The sequence below is a fragment of the Podarcis muralis genome, chromosome 1 (genome assembly GCF_964188315.1).
Source record: "Podarcis muralis chromosome 1, rPodMur119.hap1.1, whole genome shotgun sequence".
Classification (NCBI taxonomy): domain Eukaryota; kingdom Metazoa; phylum Chordata; class Lepidosauria; order Squamata; family Lacertidae; genus Podarcis; species Podarcis muralis.
The window spans coordinates 106472093-106487879 of record NC_135655.1 but is presented as its reverse complement, the minus strand read 5'-3'; the positions used below and the strand labels follow the sequence as shown (position 1 = coordinate 106487879).

Sequence of the window (15787 nt, the reverse complement as noted above, 5' to 3'; positions counted from 1 at the left end):
CCACTGAATTAAACATTATTTTTGTCCACTCTTTGACTGTTTCATGTGCCTCCGTTAAGAAACTGCACAGTTGGACAAAGGAGGATTATCTTTTGCCAAGATTAGTTATGCTTTCCAAGATGAACCTGGTTAATAAGCAAACCCAATGACACAGCCAGAACAAGACTTTGTCTTCTCAGCCTCTCTCCCGTTGTCCAAAGCTGCAACTTACATTTATTACATTTGTATACTGCCCATCCAACTAAGTCCCCTGGGTAGTTTAATTTAAAAACAACAACACAAATTACAATTTGCAATTAAAACCACTAAATCCAAACACAATAAAATCACAAAGGCAAAAAGCCTAGCACCCCCACCCCCCACAACTTAAAATTGGCATAAAAAGCAGCCAAAACAATTTAAAATAGGATAAAACCCAGCAAGAGGAAACTGCATTCAATATCTGAAGCACCTATTAGATTGTAATTAAGAGGCCCCCTTCTCCCAAGGCTATAAAGACCTCAGGATAGGCACCTGTCAAGTCTTCCACTGCATCACCACTGAAAAGACCTTCTTTAGCCTGCCTCTCTTCATTAGGAGAGGGAATCTGAAGGCCTCCAAACAAGATCAACGCAAGTGTGGATGGGAGAAGGCAATTCTTCAGGTAACCACAATTCAAGGCAATTGGATCCAAGCAAGATGACAGATAGTAAAAGATCTGTAGCTGAGATAACTAGCTCATCCTTCCTAAACTTCATTTCTACCCTGCATACCTGCTATAGATGTAGATGTACTTGCTCAGGCAGCACAATTTTTAAATGACATGATAAGCAAACATATTCTGTTCCATGGCTATAATCATGTATAAGTAAATAGCTGCATGCAATGCTGCAGTTCCATTCGTCACAGATTTCCGCATGTGCAGCAGAACTTTCCTTTCCTCTGCCTGTAGCTCCACCCTTGGTAGTCTTTTCAAAATCTGCTCCAGAGGGTTTGACCCTCCAAATCAGGTATGTTGGGGGATATGGGGTGGAGGAAAAGAAAGGGACGTTCTGAGCAGAAATCTGCTTGATCGGTGCTGCGTACAACCCATAGTAAATCTCAGTACTGTCTCTTTCTTCAAATAAAAGGCGTTTGTTGGTTGGTTGGTAAAAAGCTTCAACTCCCCACATTCTGGAGTATCAGAATAGTTTGTTTCCTCCCGTCAACAAAAATGCCCTACTGGATTGAGGAAGATTTTTTTCTAGAAAAAGAGGTGCTGGAATTTCCCCTTTTTAAGTGGGGTGAGTTGTTGAGTGTCCCCCCCCCTTGTTTGCCTGCTCGACCCAACGCCATAGGGATAACATAAAAACCTTCACTGCCAAAATCACCCTGCCGCCCGCAGCCCAGAGCACCATGCAGGGGGATGGCACTGCAAAACTACACAGCTGCCGGAATGCACCAATGAGGTGCTGGAATGCAACAAAGAGGTGCCGGAACTCAGTTCCAGTGTCTTCCAGCTGAAAAAAAAGCCCTGCCTGACTTTCCTACACAGCCATTTCTAGAAACGCCTGGATATGCACCCTGTTCACTGAAACTCATGTCCAAGTCCTTGCCATGAGACTCAATATTGGATATTTGCATAGCACCTGGTAATATTCAAATAGTGCTGCCCTTACATCCACTACCTTGTAAGGTAGGACAATATTAAATCATCCCCATATTAGTTATCATGCTATTATAACTTTAGCTTGCCACATGATGCAGGTGGGTGGGGTGTACAATGGAAGAAGGCCTGCAGGTCCCCCGGGGGCGTTATTTGGCAGGCAACCTGGCAACTTTACTTCCAAGTAAACAGATTATGAATGATCCCCCCTCCTTGGAATGCCCTTTGGCACAGGGGATTGTCATTTGAAAAAGAAGGCATTCCCAGCTCTCTATAGCACAAGGAACAAGTCAAGTAGTATTCTGGGATTCAAGGATTAGGTTTCATAGTAACAATCCAAATTTACCATCCTAAAATCCAAAGGAAAACCAGAGTGTCTATGGGCTTTGAGTATGGGTAATGGCTGAATTTTTGTGCTGATGACAGAATTTTATATGGATATTCTTGTTCTCTTGGCTTTGGTGCCCAAGTGCAGGAATACTAGGGAAAACCCACTGTTTTTAAGGATAGGATGCCAGATGGTTTATTTAGGTAGAAAAATGTACCAAATGAAACAGTGGCAGATGCCAAATGACAATTTTATGCCCCACTGTTGAGACTATCTCAAGTCAAAGACTTCAAATAATTTGTTTCAGTGGAAATAAGTGCACCATTTGTAAGGAGTTAAGGAGAAAGGAAAAATCATCAGCATGTGACTAAACAAAAATACACAAAACATGTTATTTCACGTCAGTATAATTCATTACACCTCACCTGCTTGCCAACATTTTTTATTGCCAGCTGTTCAGGTGTCATCTTATCTTCTTCCTCCACAGCCTGTGAAGGATATGCAGAAAAGGTTAGCATTTGAGATCTTATTAAATCAGGAGCCCCCCAAAATTAAATGTTCTTTTATAAGGCTGAAGCTGAAGTGACAGCATCATTTTAATCACTACATACCCAATGAAAAAGGAAGCTGTGCTAGGGAAACAGTCAAGGCCCACATCTCTACCCCCCACCCTGTATAACAGTGCTTTCATTGCCACTGTAAGTGGTCTGTGAAGTGTAGGATTTATATCTGTAGTGCTAACAATGTACACCACCCTTCACAGACTGACATGAAAAAGGAAACACTCTTCAGGGCAGGGGCCGAACTTCTGATAGAGGGGGAGACAACTGGAGGATGGAAGGAAGTGGCACAACTAGCAAGGAACACGCAGGTATCATTGGATCTTGCTTCTGATGGGATAAGCCCTTCTCTCTCGCTAGGTTCGCAACATATATATATATATATATATATATATATATATATATATATATTATAAAGGCTAAGCCTGTCTATGTTGTGCACTTTCCTAGCTTTTTAAACAAGAAAGCAGATGCCAGCAGGGCTGGCAATTTTATGCTCACTTCTTAGACACTTTTAATGTTCAACAATGCCATTTCAGTTTGGGTTTTTTTGCCCCCAATTCCAGTACTAAGTGCCCTGATTTTTATTCTTTGTTTTTTAAAGGATGAACAGCTATCCCACCAGTACATGTGGACTGGATATCTGAATCTGGAATTCCAAAGGCAAAAACGAGTCTGGGGCACCCACAGACTATCATCAACTCAAGCAAAGGCATACTGTGGTACCTTGTTGTAGTTCTTTGCTAATTCCAGCATTTCCTTCACTACTGTCTCGTTGAGTTTGCAGTGCTCACTGTAGTCTTGAAGGGTTAAACCTTCCATCCAACTCTTCTTATGCAAATTGAGCAACATCTGGTGAGGAAAGTCAACAATGTATTACTGATTGTGGAAGTGGTTACTCTGAGAGCAGGAGTTTGGGTATTAATAGTTGTGGCCTCAGTTATGCAATAAACTTTGAACTGTGAAGAATCATGAGGATTTTGTATGTCCATCAGGATTTGAAGCAACACATGGCAAGAGACAGGAAAGTTTTTGGTGACGGAAAGTGCTTAGAACACTGCTGCCAAGTCTGAATTAACTGGGGCTATCACAGATCATTTTTCTGTTTTGTAAGTTGACTCCTCACCCCAGAGTTGAGTATCCATTGGAGATCATCTGATGAGAGAGAAATTGTTTGCTCTAAAAGATAATTGTAAAACTTGAACCCACCCTCACAGGGGGATTTATAAAGACCCAATTGAGTGCTAAAAATGGTTTGTGATCATGTGGTTTCAGGCATTCTGCCAGACTATCAGCTTCCAATACATAATTGGTGTCAGAATTGCAGAGGTCCGATTCCCAGTCATGAGAATGAAGTCATGAATGTGCAGAGAAGGACACTGGACTGAAATGGATGCCTGCACACTAGGTGAAGACTTCACATGTTAATGGAAATAGCCCTGAATCCTAAAATCTCTTCTTTGTCACACTTGGCAATTACTGTTCTCGCCTTTACAAAAGTGCTCGCAGTGTAATGAACAAAAATACAATCTCCTCAGGTTAGTTCTAAGGCCTAGACTCCAAAATGTAGAGCAGAGAGAGAGAAAAGGTTTTTCTGCAGGAACTAAGATCCAAAGGAACCATTCATTTGTACGTTTCTTAATGTCTTGAAAGCACAGGCCTATTACAGAAGGTCCAACACTAACACAAAAGTATTTCATTTCTCCTTTTTTAAATTTTTTGAATTGGCAAAGAGTTTGTCATCTGGTTCTTGCACACTTTTAATGAGATGGTTCCAAGCAAGACAAAGGATAGATTCTGTTTGTCAATAAAACTATGTAACTGTAATGTTTTGAATACAGCCTTTATTTAATTTCTATACCCTCCAATAACTAGCATGGGAGTTACTTGACATAGAAAGAGGCTGTCTTAAAGGGCAGAATCCAGTTGGCACACTGGTGCTTTTGATCCAGTAGATGCTTGTAATAACAGAACAAACCATTCCCTCCTGCAGTCCTCAACATCCCCCTTACACTGAAAATTGGCTCCAGAGAGCTGGGGGACTCTCTAGAACTTGGTGGAAGGGCAAATCAGCAAAAATCCCAGTCTCTTCTATTTGTGAAAGCATCAATTGGATCAAAGCTCTTCTGTGACTGCAAGGGCACCAACTAGATTCTACTAAAAAACATTTACTGACAGTGATGAACAAGCCAAGTGGAATCTATTATTGCTGTCATACCATACAATAACATTCTGCATTTGGGGGAAATTAGTAGACTTTGTAAGGCAGAAAGGAAACTAGCAGTATATAGAAACCAGTATATAGAATTCTAGGATAACTTTTTTATTGTATCATTTGAAGCACAGAAAAGATTTTGGTTGTAATGAAACAACAACAACAAAAGAGTATGATGTACAACAAGGAATTATTAACTTGCCAGCAGTTATTCTTATGTTCAGCTTTGAACGACTTAAGTGTGCCTCTCAATATTACCTCAGTAAGTTTAAGGAAAAATTCTAATTGGATCATACAAAACTTAAGTTTTCATGAAACAAGGACCTTGACATCATCATCATTCATGACTTTGTAAACTTGAGGACTGATTTTGGAATAGAATTTACATATGACTGTCCTGAAAATTTCTTTGGAATATTCAGCCACTGCAGAATGTTATACCATGCCACTCACAGGTAGTGGAAGGCATAAATATATTCATTCTGTACTGTAGCAACTACACAATCTGCTTGTTTTCAAAGACAATTCAAGATACTGGTGGTAATCTATAAAAGTTCTACACCCTAGGGAATACCTCATTCTCTACATGCAGGACCAAAGAAATGGAAAATAGCATTTAGAAATATGTGGGTTTAAAAATAGCCACATTTCCTTCATAATTTAAACAAAGATGTTCCTAAATTATTGACTTAAGACAGTCTGATTTTCACCAAAAACTTATTTAGCATTTACTAGTTAGGCATGCAGGTGCCTTCTGGAAAAAAATGTAGAATTCCACAATGAAGTTCAGGCTGAGGTTCATTTGGGCAAGGCAATGCATTCACCATATGACATAAAGGCAGTGGGGGGAGAGTGACATAAATGACAACAAAAGATATTAGAAATTAAAATTCTTATCACAACACTGCAGCATGCTGTATGTCAATTTAAGCCATTTGCAAGCAATTTTTTTTAATAATACCCCAAACATTTCAAAATACGCTAGGAACAAAACTTACCTTCTGTTCTAGTTCATTCTTCCTGTAGTTGATGGTAATGGAGTAGTAATGTCTATTTAATCCATGAATTAACGCCTAGAACATTTAAAAGCAATAAATAAAATGTACCCGATAATTTCTACTAAATACATGCAAGAATCTGATTAAAGACTAGAAACATGGACTTGAGCTGTAAGCTTATTTGAAAAACTTTCCTGAAAGTTGTTTAGGTTTCCATATCCAGAGCTGCCCAAACATATAGCCACCAATTACATATTTTGCTGTACTTTATATCTTGCTAGAAATGCATCCAAAATGAAACACACATTTCCAAAGGGTACCAGTAGTGGACTATAACTAGGTATAGGAGATGATTAATCCTTTTAGTAAGGATGTGTCTAAGTTATACTCAGATCAGACCTGCTGAAATTAATAGACCCAAAGCAGACATGTTCATTATTTTCAATGAGTCAAGCCTGAGTAGGACCAACATTGGATACAACTCCTGTTCTGTCAATCAAAATTTTAATTTTGGTGCAGTTATGTAAAATACCATCTTAATACGGCCTTAAGCAAAGCAGACAATTTTCACACTACAATAGTTAATGTGAGTATTTGTCTCAAATGGAAGTTAAATAAATGCATATAACTGTTTCTGGCCAGGATCCAAAGTAATATCAGATCTGCACAAGGGAGAGCCACAGCCTCAACGGAGATTTGCTGTTTTTTGAAGGACAGAGGGTTTTCTGCCTGTTCTGGTGCCACAGTTTCTATCGCTAAAAAGATAGAATCGCTTTTAGAAGCCAAACAGCAGCTTGCCTCTTTGACAGTAGGAGCTGCTACAACAAAATCCTATACGACAAGAGCTGTTCTTCCACATACAGACACATAACTATTTGAATTCTTGTTTCTAGGGAATGACACATATTAATGGATGGTAATTTAGAAGGAATGTTGTAATAATCAAATTGTTAGGTTTGGGCTTGGAATAAAGAACCTGCAAAGGTTGGCAATGCTTTTAACAGCTGATCTGAGACCAAGGTATTACCAAACTCTCTCAAAGAAAATAATAATGAAGCATGACACTTTGGGGCTTGCCGGAGAGGTCATTACATACTGCCTTGAAAAGCCCAGTAATATATTCTCTAGAAACAGACAAGCACAGGCTTGCCTGCACCCAATCAAAAACATTAGTGGGTTCTTCCATACTCATTATGGTTTGCAGTTTGCACAGATTCAAATTGAGTAATATACTTCCACCTTATTAAACAAGCATTCTTTTGTTTGCTCGCTATTTTGTTAAGCTACTGCATTCATGCTACCAATATATGTTTTAAGTCTGAGGAGTTTATGACTATGACTAGGTAGGAAGTCTCCAGGGTGAGAGAAAATGCTGGAGGCTATGATTCCAGCTCAACAGTGGTACTATGCTGTTTTCAAGGCAAGTCCAGTGTTTACAGCATATGTTGCTATTGGTGCTCCCGTAATTAATCTTTGGAGAAATAATTAAGGTTCTTTGTGGCAACTATCTGGGCCTTTTAAATTTCATTTTGAAAGAAAAAAATAATATATATATATTTTGAAATTATCGTCATTAGAGCATGAGAATGATAGCGACAAAGCATTAATCATTCATGAGGGAATGCTTGTTTAAGAAACAAGAAGCTTCCTGTATGGAGCTCTGTTTATATCCAACTCCAAGAACTGTAGTCCTAAATGCCAGATTATTCATACAAGATAAAATAATATAGGGTGTTTGTTTTTATTTTAAAAAATTATATGCCTTACGACTACAAAAGTTCGCTAATTGGTTTACTGTAGACAGTAAAAAAATTCATTAAAAAAACCCAAGATACATAAAAATTGCATGTAACTTGACTAGTAAGCTTCTTACATGCACAACTTTGGAGAGAATGAATTATCCCCTTCATCTTCTACCCACGGTTAAAGAGAACATGGGAGGATGCCTGCACACCCACAACTTGTATTTTGGATCACACTGCAAATAAAATCTCAGGTTATGGGGAAATGTCCAAAAAGGCCTATTTTCTGAGGAGCTAAGATTGAAGTGCTAATGGAGGCAAGCTATAACCCCATAAGTACAGATTTGTTTAGCAGAGCTACTGAAGTCAGCAGAGATATTCCAAGCAATTAATTTGATGATTCAATGGAACTGCCCTTATGAACCCAGCACTTATATGAAAAACTAGGACCAACAGAAAGAGAGAACAGAAGAAGCATCAGTGTTTAAAACAAAACAATGTGGAAATAATTTATTCTAACACACACCTATAAAAATCTGATAAATCTGCATGTGATCTCTGGAAAAACAAGGGGCATGGCAGTCGTAAAAATGAGTCACTATAGATCTTTATGCAAAATGAAATCTCTTAACAACTTTGGCTGTAATATTGCATCTCTATAGTAAGAGTCAGTATTTTATAAATGTCATTTATTGTATTTATAAACCATTTCATATTCAAAATGCTCAAAGCAGTGTACTATAAAATGAAATATAAAATTAACAAATGTTTAAAATACAGTTCAACAACTTACACAAAGGCTGGTGGCCTACAAAGCTGATATTAACAACCTAGGAATGCCTGGATAAACAAAAACAAACTGCAGTTGGTACCTATCTAATTTCAGGAGGAAGAACGTTCCATAAAGATGGAGTTTTATTGTTAAATACCCTGCTCCAAGTAACGATAGGACAAATATGAGAAACATGTGGTACCCCTAAGATGGCCTTGTCTAATGACCTCAGTGATCAGATAGGGTTATGAAGATTACATTTACAAAAAAAAGTGTGTGTGCATGCAAATATTAATAATATGTATTATAAATAATATATATAGACACATATATACCAAATACTGAATTTACCTGGATAGATGGCTTGTTTAAGTGACCCAGATTTGAAGTTGTTTGTCTTGGTTCATGTCCCAAGACCATCATATTAGCATTGATCAATCTGAAAGCATCAATAACAACCTGTAAAAACAAGACGCCAAAGTCAATTCTTTGTAGAAAATGCAAGCGATTGCACCAAGTAACAGTGGAGAAGTCACGATCAACTCACATCTGTTTTTGGCCTTTCTCCAGAAAATTATTTAATTATAATATTAATAAAAAAGAACCACCTGCTGTCTCTGCCATCAGCACACCAACTCAGTTGCGTATTGTAAAGTGACACCAATTACTACATTTTTGGGGCAGTTGGGGAAAAATAAATTAAGTTTTATACACTCTTATTTTGATGGCTTAAGTTTACACACACACACACACACACACACACACACACACACACACACACAAACTTTAAAAACATGTTTGTCACCTACATCTTACCTAGTCAAATTGAATGACAGGGAAACTAAATCTGAAAGTGAGCACAAGCTAAGGGACCATGTTTAAAGCCCAGTCCTGTCACATCAATTATACCACTGGAATACTTGAAATGACAACAAAATTATAGTCAGCAAGGAACTTTCCCCATGTATTCCCTTCTAGTCAGATGCTTTTTACTCCCTGCAAGTAGGAAAGAGGCTATAAACTGTCGGACGGATTATGACGACCTTGTCAGTGTCATGGCCAGGAGCAAAACCAAGCAAAACCAAAAAAGGGAAGGGAACAAAAATCAAGGTCACTTACAACTGTAAATATACAGTGGGCAACTTTCGGGAAGGTATTTTTTTTTTGTTATTTACTTATTTTTGTTGAATCCTGAAGCGCTCTCAAACCATAGCCATAAAGGCGACTCTTGATTTTGCCTATGGAGCCTTCAGAAAGGACCCAGTGGGTACAAAACAGACACTGCAAATTCTGATGTGGGGCAACCAACACAAAAGACTACAATGCTAGAGACAAGTTGGTTTCCAATTCAGCGCTCAGTCCTTCAAGCTGATTTGCTTAGCAGTGATCCAACTTTCCTTTTTCTCAAAGCAAAGAGCGCCAGTGTAGTGTAGTGTGAGCTGAGAGTCTAAAACCCCCAGTTTATCTCACCTCAACTACCAGCTACATTCTTAGCTCTCCATCCATAGTAAGAGGATAATAACAGTAGCCTATTTTGCAGGATTATTTACTAGGAATGTGCAAAGCTTGTTGAAGGAAAGGAGCACATTGCAGCTGTACAATTTTGTAGGAATAGCATGGCAAAAATCTACACTGAGCCCCTTAGGAAATGATGCTAACAGACAATTGCATCAACACACAACCACACATCTCCACTAGGGGAATGCCAGTGGCAAGTTAAATAGGATGTGCACGGGATGAGGAACCACTCAAAGTTTTTAGGCTTCTTCCTAATGCAAATGTTTTCTGCGTGGAAGCAGTGCTTGAATCAGACTATGACTCCAAGCGAAGAGCACAGGAGAGAGGCAGCCAGGACTCATTCTTAAGAGGCCTCCCAAAATGTAGGAAAGCTGCGTGGACTAAGGAGAACCAATGATTCAAAGGTTAGAATTACCAATGAGACCCCACAGAACTGAAATAAGCAGAGCTAAAAACAAATCCAGAGGTTAGCAAAACAAATCAAGAGGTTATCTTCTTTCAATCCCTAAGCTACAGAAGCTGTTCGGTTCTGCTTTTCAACTGGGTACCAAAGGGCAGAAAACAAAGTTTAAAATGTTTGGATCAGAGGGTGGAACAAACAACTTTTGGGTGATTACATATCCTTTATGCCTACATGGCAGAAGAGAGAAATAACAAATGCAAGAGTATATTGTTGGAATATTATGTGATGCAAGTCATTCTTCATTGTAAGCACTGCCATAAGGCCAATGAGTAACAAACACAGCTACAAATAGGAATTTTCCTACGGCACTGTAAGCATCAACTATAGATTCTATTGTTCAGAAAATTAAAAGCATAAATTGTACTCCTGAACCAAAGTTTTTTAAAGCACTTGCTAATGAATGACACATCAAATGTTTAAGTCCTGTCTAATTAACAAAGCTCTCATCATCATGAAGTTAGAGAAAAAGAGAAGCTGAAGAACCCTTCTACATTTCAGCTCGCAACCTGCATAGCTTAATGTGGTTGCTGGAGGACGTATAAAGGGTGGCAACCCTGTTGGCTGATATTAACTCAAAAGGGGACATCTGTAGCTCACGGGCAAGAACACCAGTTTGCAGGCAAAGGGTCCCAGATTCAATCCTTGGCATCTCTAGGTAAGACTAGAAAAAACTGCCTGAAACCCTGGGCCACTTCAGGTCTATGTAGACAATATTAAATTAGATGGATCTTTGATGTGACTCAGATTTAGGCAACTACCTGTGTCCTTATACAAACAGCAAACCATCAAAAGTATAAAGTTTGGGGAATTAGTTCTATAAGAAAAAGTCCCCAAACAGTATGGGACAAAGGTGTCTTACATTTTTTTAGAACTTGCATTAAATGAATGAAAACTCAGGAGTTAGTAGGTAGATTTACACCATGCTCAGCCCCCTGCTGCTTCTTGAAAGGGGTTAGCACTATCCTGCACCCCAAGCCCAATAGGTTACCAGTATGCCATTGCTTTTGGATAGTCTGCAAAAAAGAACTATTATTTGCACATTAGTACCACAGAGTAACTGAAGTTGTCCAATGTAAGATGTAACTGAAGGCAAAAATATTTGGTGGGGTTTCTTTGGGGGGGGGGGATAATACCTGCATATTCCTTCTATCCTTATGATTATCTGGCCTAATTAAATACATAATTTTAACCTAACATTGTCGTTCACTTGATGGGTTCCCCACCTGGTTTAAAAAGTTACTTTAGATTCCCAGACAGTGAGATCCAAATATATGCATATACTGTGTGCTTCCTAGCATTAGCAACTAAAAAGAGAAGAAAGAAATGAGAGTATGTAAGAGGTGGCTTGATGCTTTGTATAACCCTGATAAGAAAACCCCAAGCGCATATGTACCAAGAGGTTGGGACCCGGGGTGGGGTTGGGTGCTTAACAGCCCAGGAGGGGGTATTTTCAGTATTAGCCCCTAAGTTGTGGAATTCCCTCCCCACAGAGGTCCATCTGGCAATTTCACTATACAGTTTCCAATGTATACTAAAAATGTACCTCTTATCCTGGCCTTTGACACCCAAGATATATATACAGTGGTACCTCAGGTTAAGTACTTAATTCGTTCCGGAGGTCCGTTCTTAACCTGAAACTGTTCTTAACCTGAAGCACCACTTTAGCTAATGGGGCCTCCTGCTGCCACCGCGCCGCCGGAGCACGATTTCTGTTCTCATCCTGAAGCAAAGTTCTTCACCCGAGGTACTATTTCTGGGTTAGCGGAGTCTGTAACCTGAAGCGTATCTGTATATTTATATTTAGGACCCACTCTATCCTTGTGACTAATAATAATAATAATAATAAATTTTATTTATACCCCACCCTCCCCATCTGAAGCTGGGCTCAGGGCGGCTAACAACAATCAAAATAATCCAGCATTCTAAAAACCTTTCATTATAAAAATTAATTAAAATCAAATTGATGGCAACCATTAAGCAAAATTCTGTGCAGATTGCCAGAGGAGGGGGTCAGGCTGCGCTCTGACCAAAGGCCTGGTGGAACAGCTCTGTCTTACACGCTCTGCGTAAAGATGTCAGGTCCCGCAGGGCCCTAGTCTCTTGTGACAGAGCGTTCCACCAGATTGGAGCCGCGGCCTAGAAAGCCCTGGCTCTAGTTGAGGCCAGCCTAACCTCTCTGTGGCCTGGGATCTTCAGGATGTTTTTATTTGCAGACCATAAGTTCTTTTGTGGGACATACCAGGAGAGGCGGTCCCGTAGGTACGAGGGTCCTAGGCCGTATAGGGCTTTAAAGGTTAAAACCAGCATGGTTTTAAACTGTTTTTACGGTTTTAAACTGTTTTTAACACTGTATTTTAAATGGTTGTAACCCACTCTTGTGTTTTATGGTGAAGGATGGGTCATAAATTAAACAAATCACCACCACAACAGCCTTGTGGCTGTTGCTTCTCAGACACTATTCCTTTTCCACCTCTTATCTCCTGTACTATTAGGGCTGATCAACTGACAAGGAAGAAAATAAAGTCACAGCTGACACTGCGGAGATATCAGCCATGTACCCCTCTGATAAATTGTGTGTGTGTGTGTGTGTGTGTGTGTGTGTGTGTGTGTAGCAGTTGCTAGTGCCCCTGGCCCTGTTATGCATGCAGTAGAAACCTGGAAAGATGATCTCCCTGTGAAAAGTCATTCCCATGCCTAGATTTCCCTTCCCAGATTGAGGCAACTGTCTGACACGGTTACAGCAACTAAAAAACCTTAGTATTTTAGAGATCGACGCCAGCTTTTAAATTTCAGTTATAAATCTAGTATTTTTTATGTAACGTTGGTTTCTTAACAGTTTCCCAAACTCTTGAAGCAGCATTTGAACCAGATGTTTTAATTTATGAACACCTGCAAATGCCCAACCACAGCAAAAAAGGGAGTATAAATAAAAAGTAAGTAAAAACATAACTAAATATTCTACACTGCAGTCCTCTAGAGGCTTACTTGATAGGAAACAACACAAATAAAGAATTTACACTGAGGATAAAGATACAATTACTTGGCAGGGTATCAGATTCAAAAGGTGCTTCATATTTTAGAGTACTAACACTTACACTCCTAGAATGGATTCTGACTGCTCCACTAGAAAACATGGAAGCCATCCAAGACTGCAATGGCGTTTTCTAACAAAATTGCTTCTACTTGTATTTGAGCTCCATATGCACTTTTCAAAATCACTTGCTGCAAATGATGCTGAATCAATGGCCAAGCATCAGGTTTTACAACTGTGTTATGATTACAGCGGCCCAGTTTTACAAGGTCATATTTGGGCAACGTTTATGGAAATGCCTTTAGCCATCTAGTGGTTTGCGGTGGAACTATTCAAGCACAAACGCTTTGGGAACCCTGGACATTCATCCAATAGCTTTGTTTCAAATCAATTTCCATGCTGCTCCTCAAACAGAGGCAATTCTATGTCTCCGATAATCACCAGTGGTCTGCCTATTTGTGCTGTTAATCAGTGCTCAGATATATGTCCCTGGAGAAAATTATACAGTGGTACCTCGGGTTACAGACGCTTCAGGTTACAGATGCTTCGGGTTACAAACTCCGCTAAGCAGGAAGTGGTTGCTCCAGGTTAAGAACTTTCCCCAGGATAAGAACGGAAATCGCACGCCAGAGGCGCAGCAGCAGCAGGAGGCCCCATTAGCGAAAGCACACCTCAGGTTAAGAACAGTTTCAGGTTAAGAAAGGACCTCCGGAACGAATTAAGTTCTTAACCCGAGGTACAACTGCACTGGCTTTTATGCCTAGGGACAGCAAATGCATAAGGGCATCTGATTTGGAATTAAGAGTCATTTCTAATAAACTACTGGACAAAAATATGACTTGAGTGACATTTTGCTTCTACTTAACAGCATCATTACAACCAATGAGAAAAAGAATATTTTAACTACACCAAGATTAAAGGAATTCACTGTGATCACTATAGCAACTGTCTTAAGGAAAACTAACATGCTCAACAACCTGCAACCTAAAATTAGATCTGGGATGCAATAAAAAAGCATAAATGCAGCAACACACCCTACATTTTGATTTCTATGCAATCTTATAATTGCTTTTTTTGCGCAGCAAGAACAAACGAGTCCCTTCTTTAGATAATCGTATCAAAATAAATAGGCTCATTAATGTCCAGTGCACTAATGAGCAGTGGATGAAGGAGGTGTTAATTATGCTACAGTAAGATTCAGGGATAAAGCCCTGGTGAGCACTTGCGATATATGCAGTAGCTCAAGCCTTCTTTAGGTTTGTGTACTTTGAATTTCATTGTGATGCGGTGACAGCAGTGCAGTCACCTTATATTTAGCAGCGGAAACTTTGTGGACACAGTAGTTGGAACGCCAATCTCACAAGGGTCAATTCAAGAGGAAATAAATTGATATCGCTTCCGTTTTTGCAAGGACTGGAGAGAGTTCTTTAGACCTCTAAATTTCTTCTGACCATGACAATGCATAATTGCATTAAAATGCAGCCTAAAGGCTTATATGACAATTACCTCTCCCTAAGAAGGGGGAATAAAGAGCTCTGTGTAACAGCAAAGTGAAAAAAAAAGTATACAGATCAAGGTGGCTTTTTGTTATTACATGTTGTCCTATACAGCAATTCTTTTCACCAACTGGACGATTTAATCCTGCCTAGTGCAAGTGCCTTGAGACTTTGCAGAGGTCACTTCAACAGTAGACAGCTTATAACAAAACCATTAGCGGTTTGGCTAGCTTAAGGAAACCTCTTCCTTTCCTTTTTTTTGTTTATTATCACTGCATGAATCTGCAGCATATGATAGTTTATAATTTCTCAGGCTTGTTAAATTCATGTTAAAGGTCTGTTTTCTTGTTGAATAAATTTTGTTCATATAATGCTGCCTATTTCATACAGTGAGTCTTTAATAGCACCTTTGGTCTATGCGCAACTCACAGATCAAAACAGAGGACTAAAATAGGGGTTGATGATGCTATTTACATGTGTGATTCCTGCTGTCTTCTTGTTAGTAGCTTTAATATAATAGAAGACCTTGTCTGTTTTGTAATTAACACATCTTTACTGGAGAGATATTTGGAAGTGATTGCTGTGAATATACTGGTTAGTAAAATAAACACAATCACACACCACTTTCTGTTATCAGACAAATTTGTGAATTGTACACATTATACTCCAGATCAACAAACTGTGATATAACAGCCAAGTAGAAGACACATTTATATAACCTTATATTTTTTTCTGAATATGTGTATTCATTCTGACCTTGCAAATATAATTAGTTTGTGGGATGCATGGAATTCAGTACCACGTTTAGTAATTGCAATGTTTAGAAATAGATACTAAATATTTTGAAGCTGCCAATACAAATTAAAAACTGCACCTATGTATACATCTGTGTTGGTTTTAAAACTGTATGAAAAAACAGCTACATTCCATATTTGTATCAACAGCTGTCCTCTGATCAAAGGTCCATGATATTGCTTGTTTTGTCAAAATCTAGCATTCAACTGAATTTCTATCTATACACATTTTATCCAAATCATGAA

At 39.0% G+C, this 15787-nt stretch overlaps 1 protein-coding gene across 6 annotated transcripts in view; it reads right to left on the bottom strand.

Moving 5' to 3' along the window:
* Positions 1-15787, bottom strand: part of PSMD14 (proteasome 26S subunit, non-ATPase 14) — a 59237-nt gene that overhangs the window by 3450 nt on the left and 40000 nt on the right. For all 6 annotated transcript variants that reach the window (XM_077936660.1, XM_028746969.2, XM_028746977.2 and 3 more), the window contains 4 exons: positions 8591-8698; positions 5726-5800; positions 3239-3364; positions 2378-2440 (listed from right to left, as the gene is read on the bottom strand). In XM_077936660.1, the coding sequence (XP_077792786.1) occupies positions 2378-2440; positions 3239-3364; positions 5726-5800; positions 8591-8698 (372 nt within the window). The remainder of the gene's footprint in view (positions 1-2377; positions 2441-3238; positions 3365-5725; positions 5801-8590; positions 8699-15787) is intronic.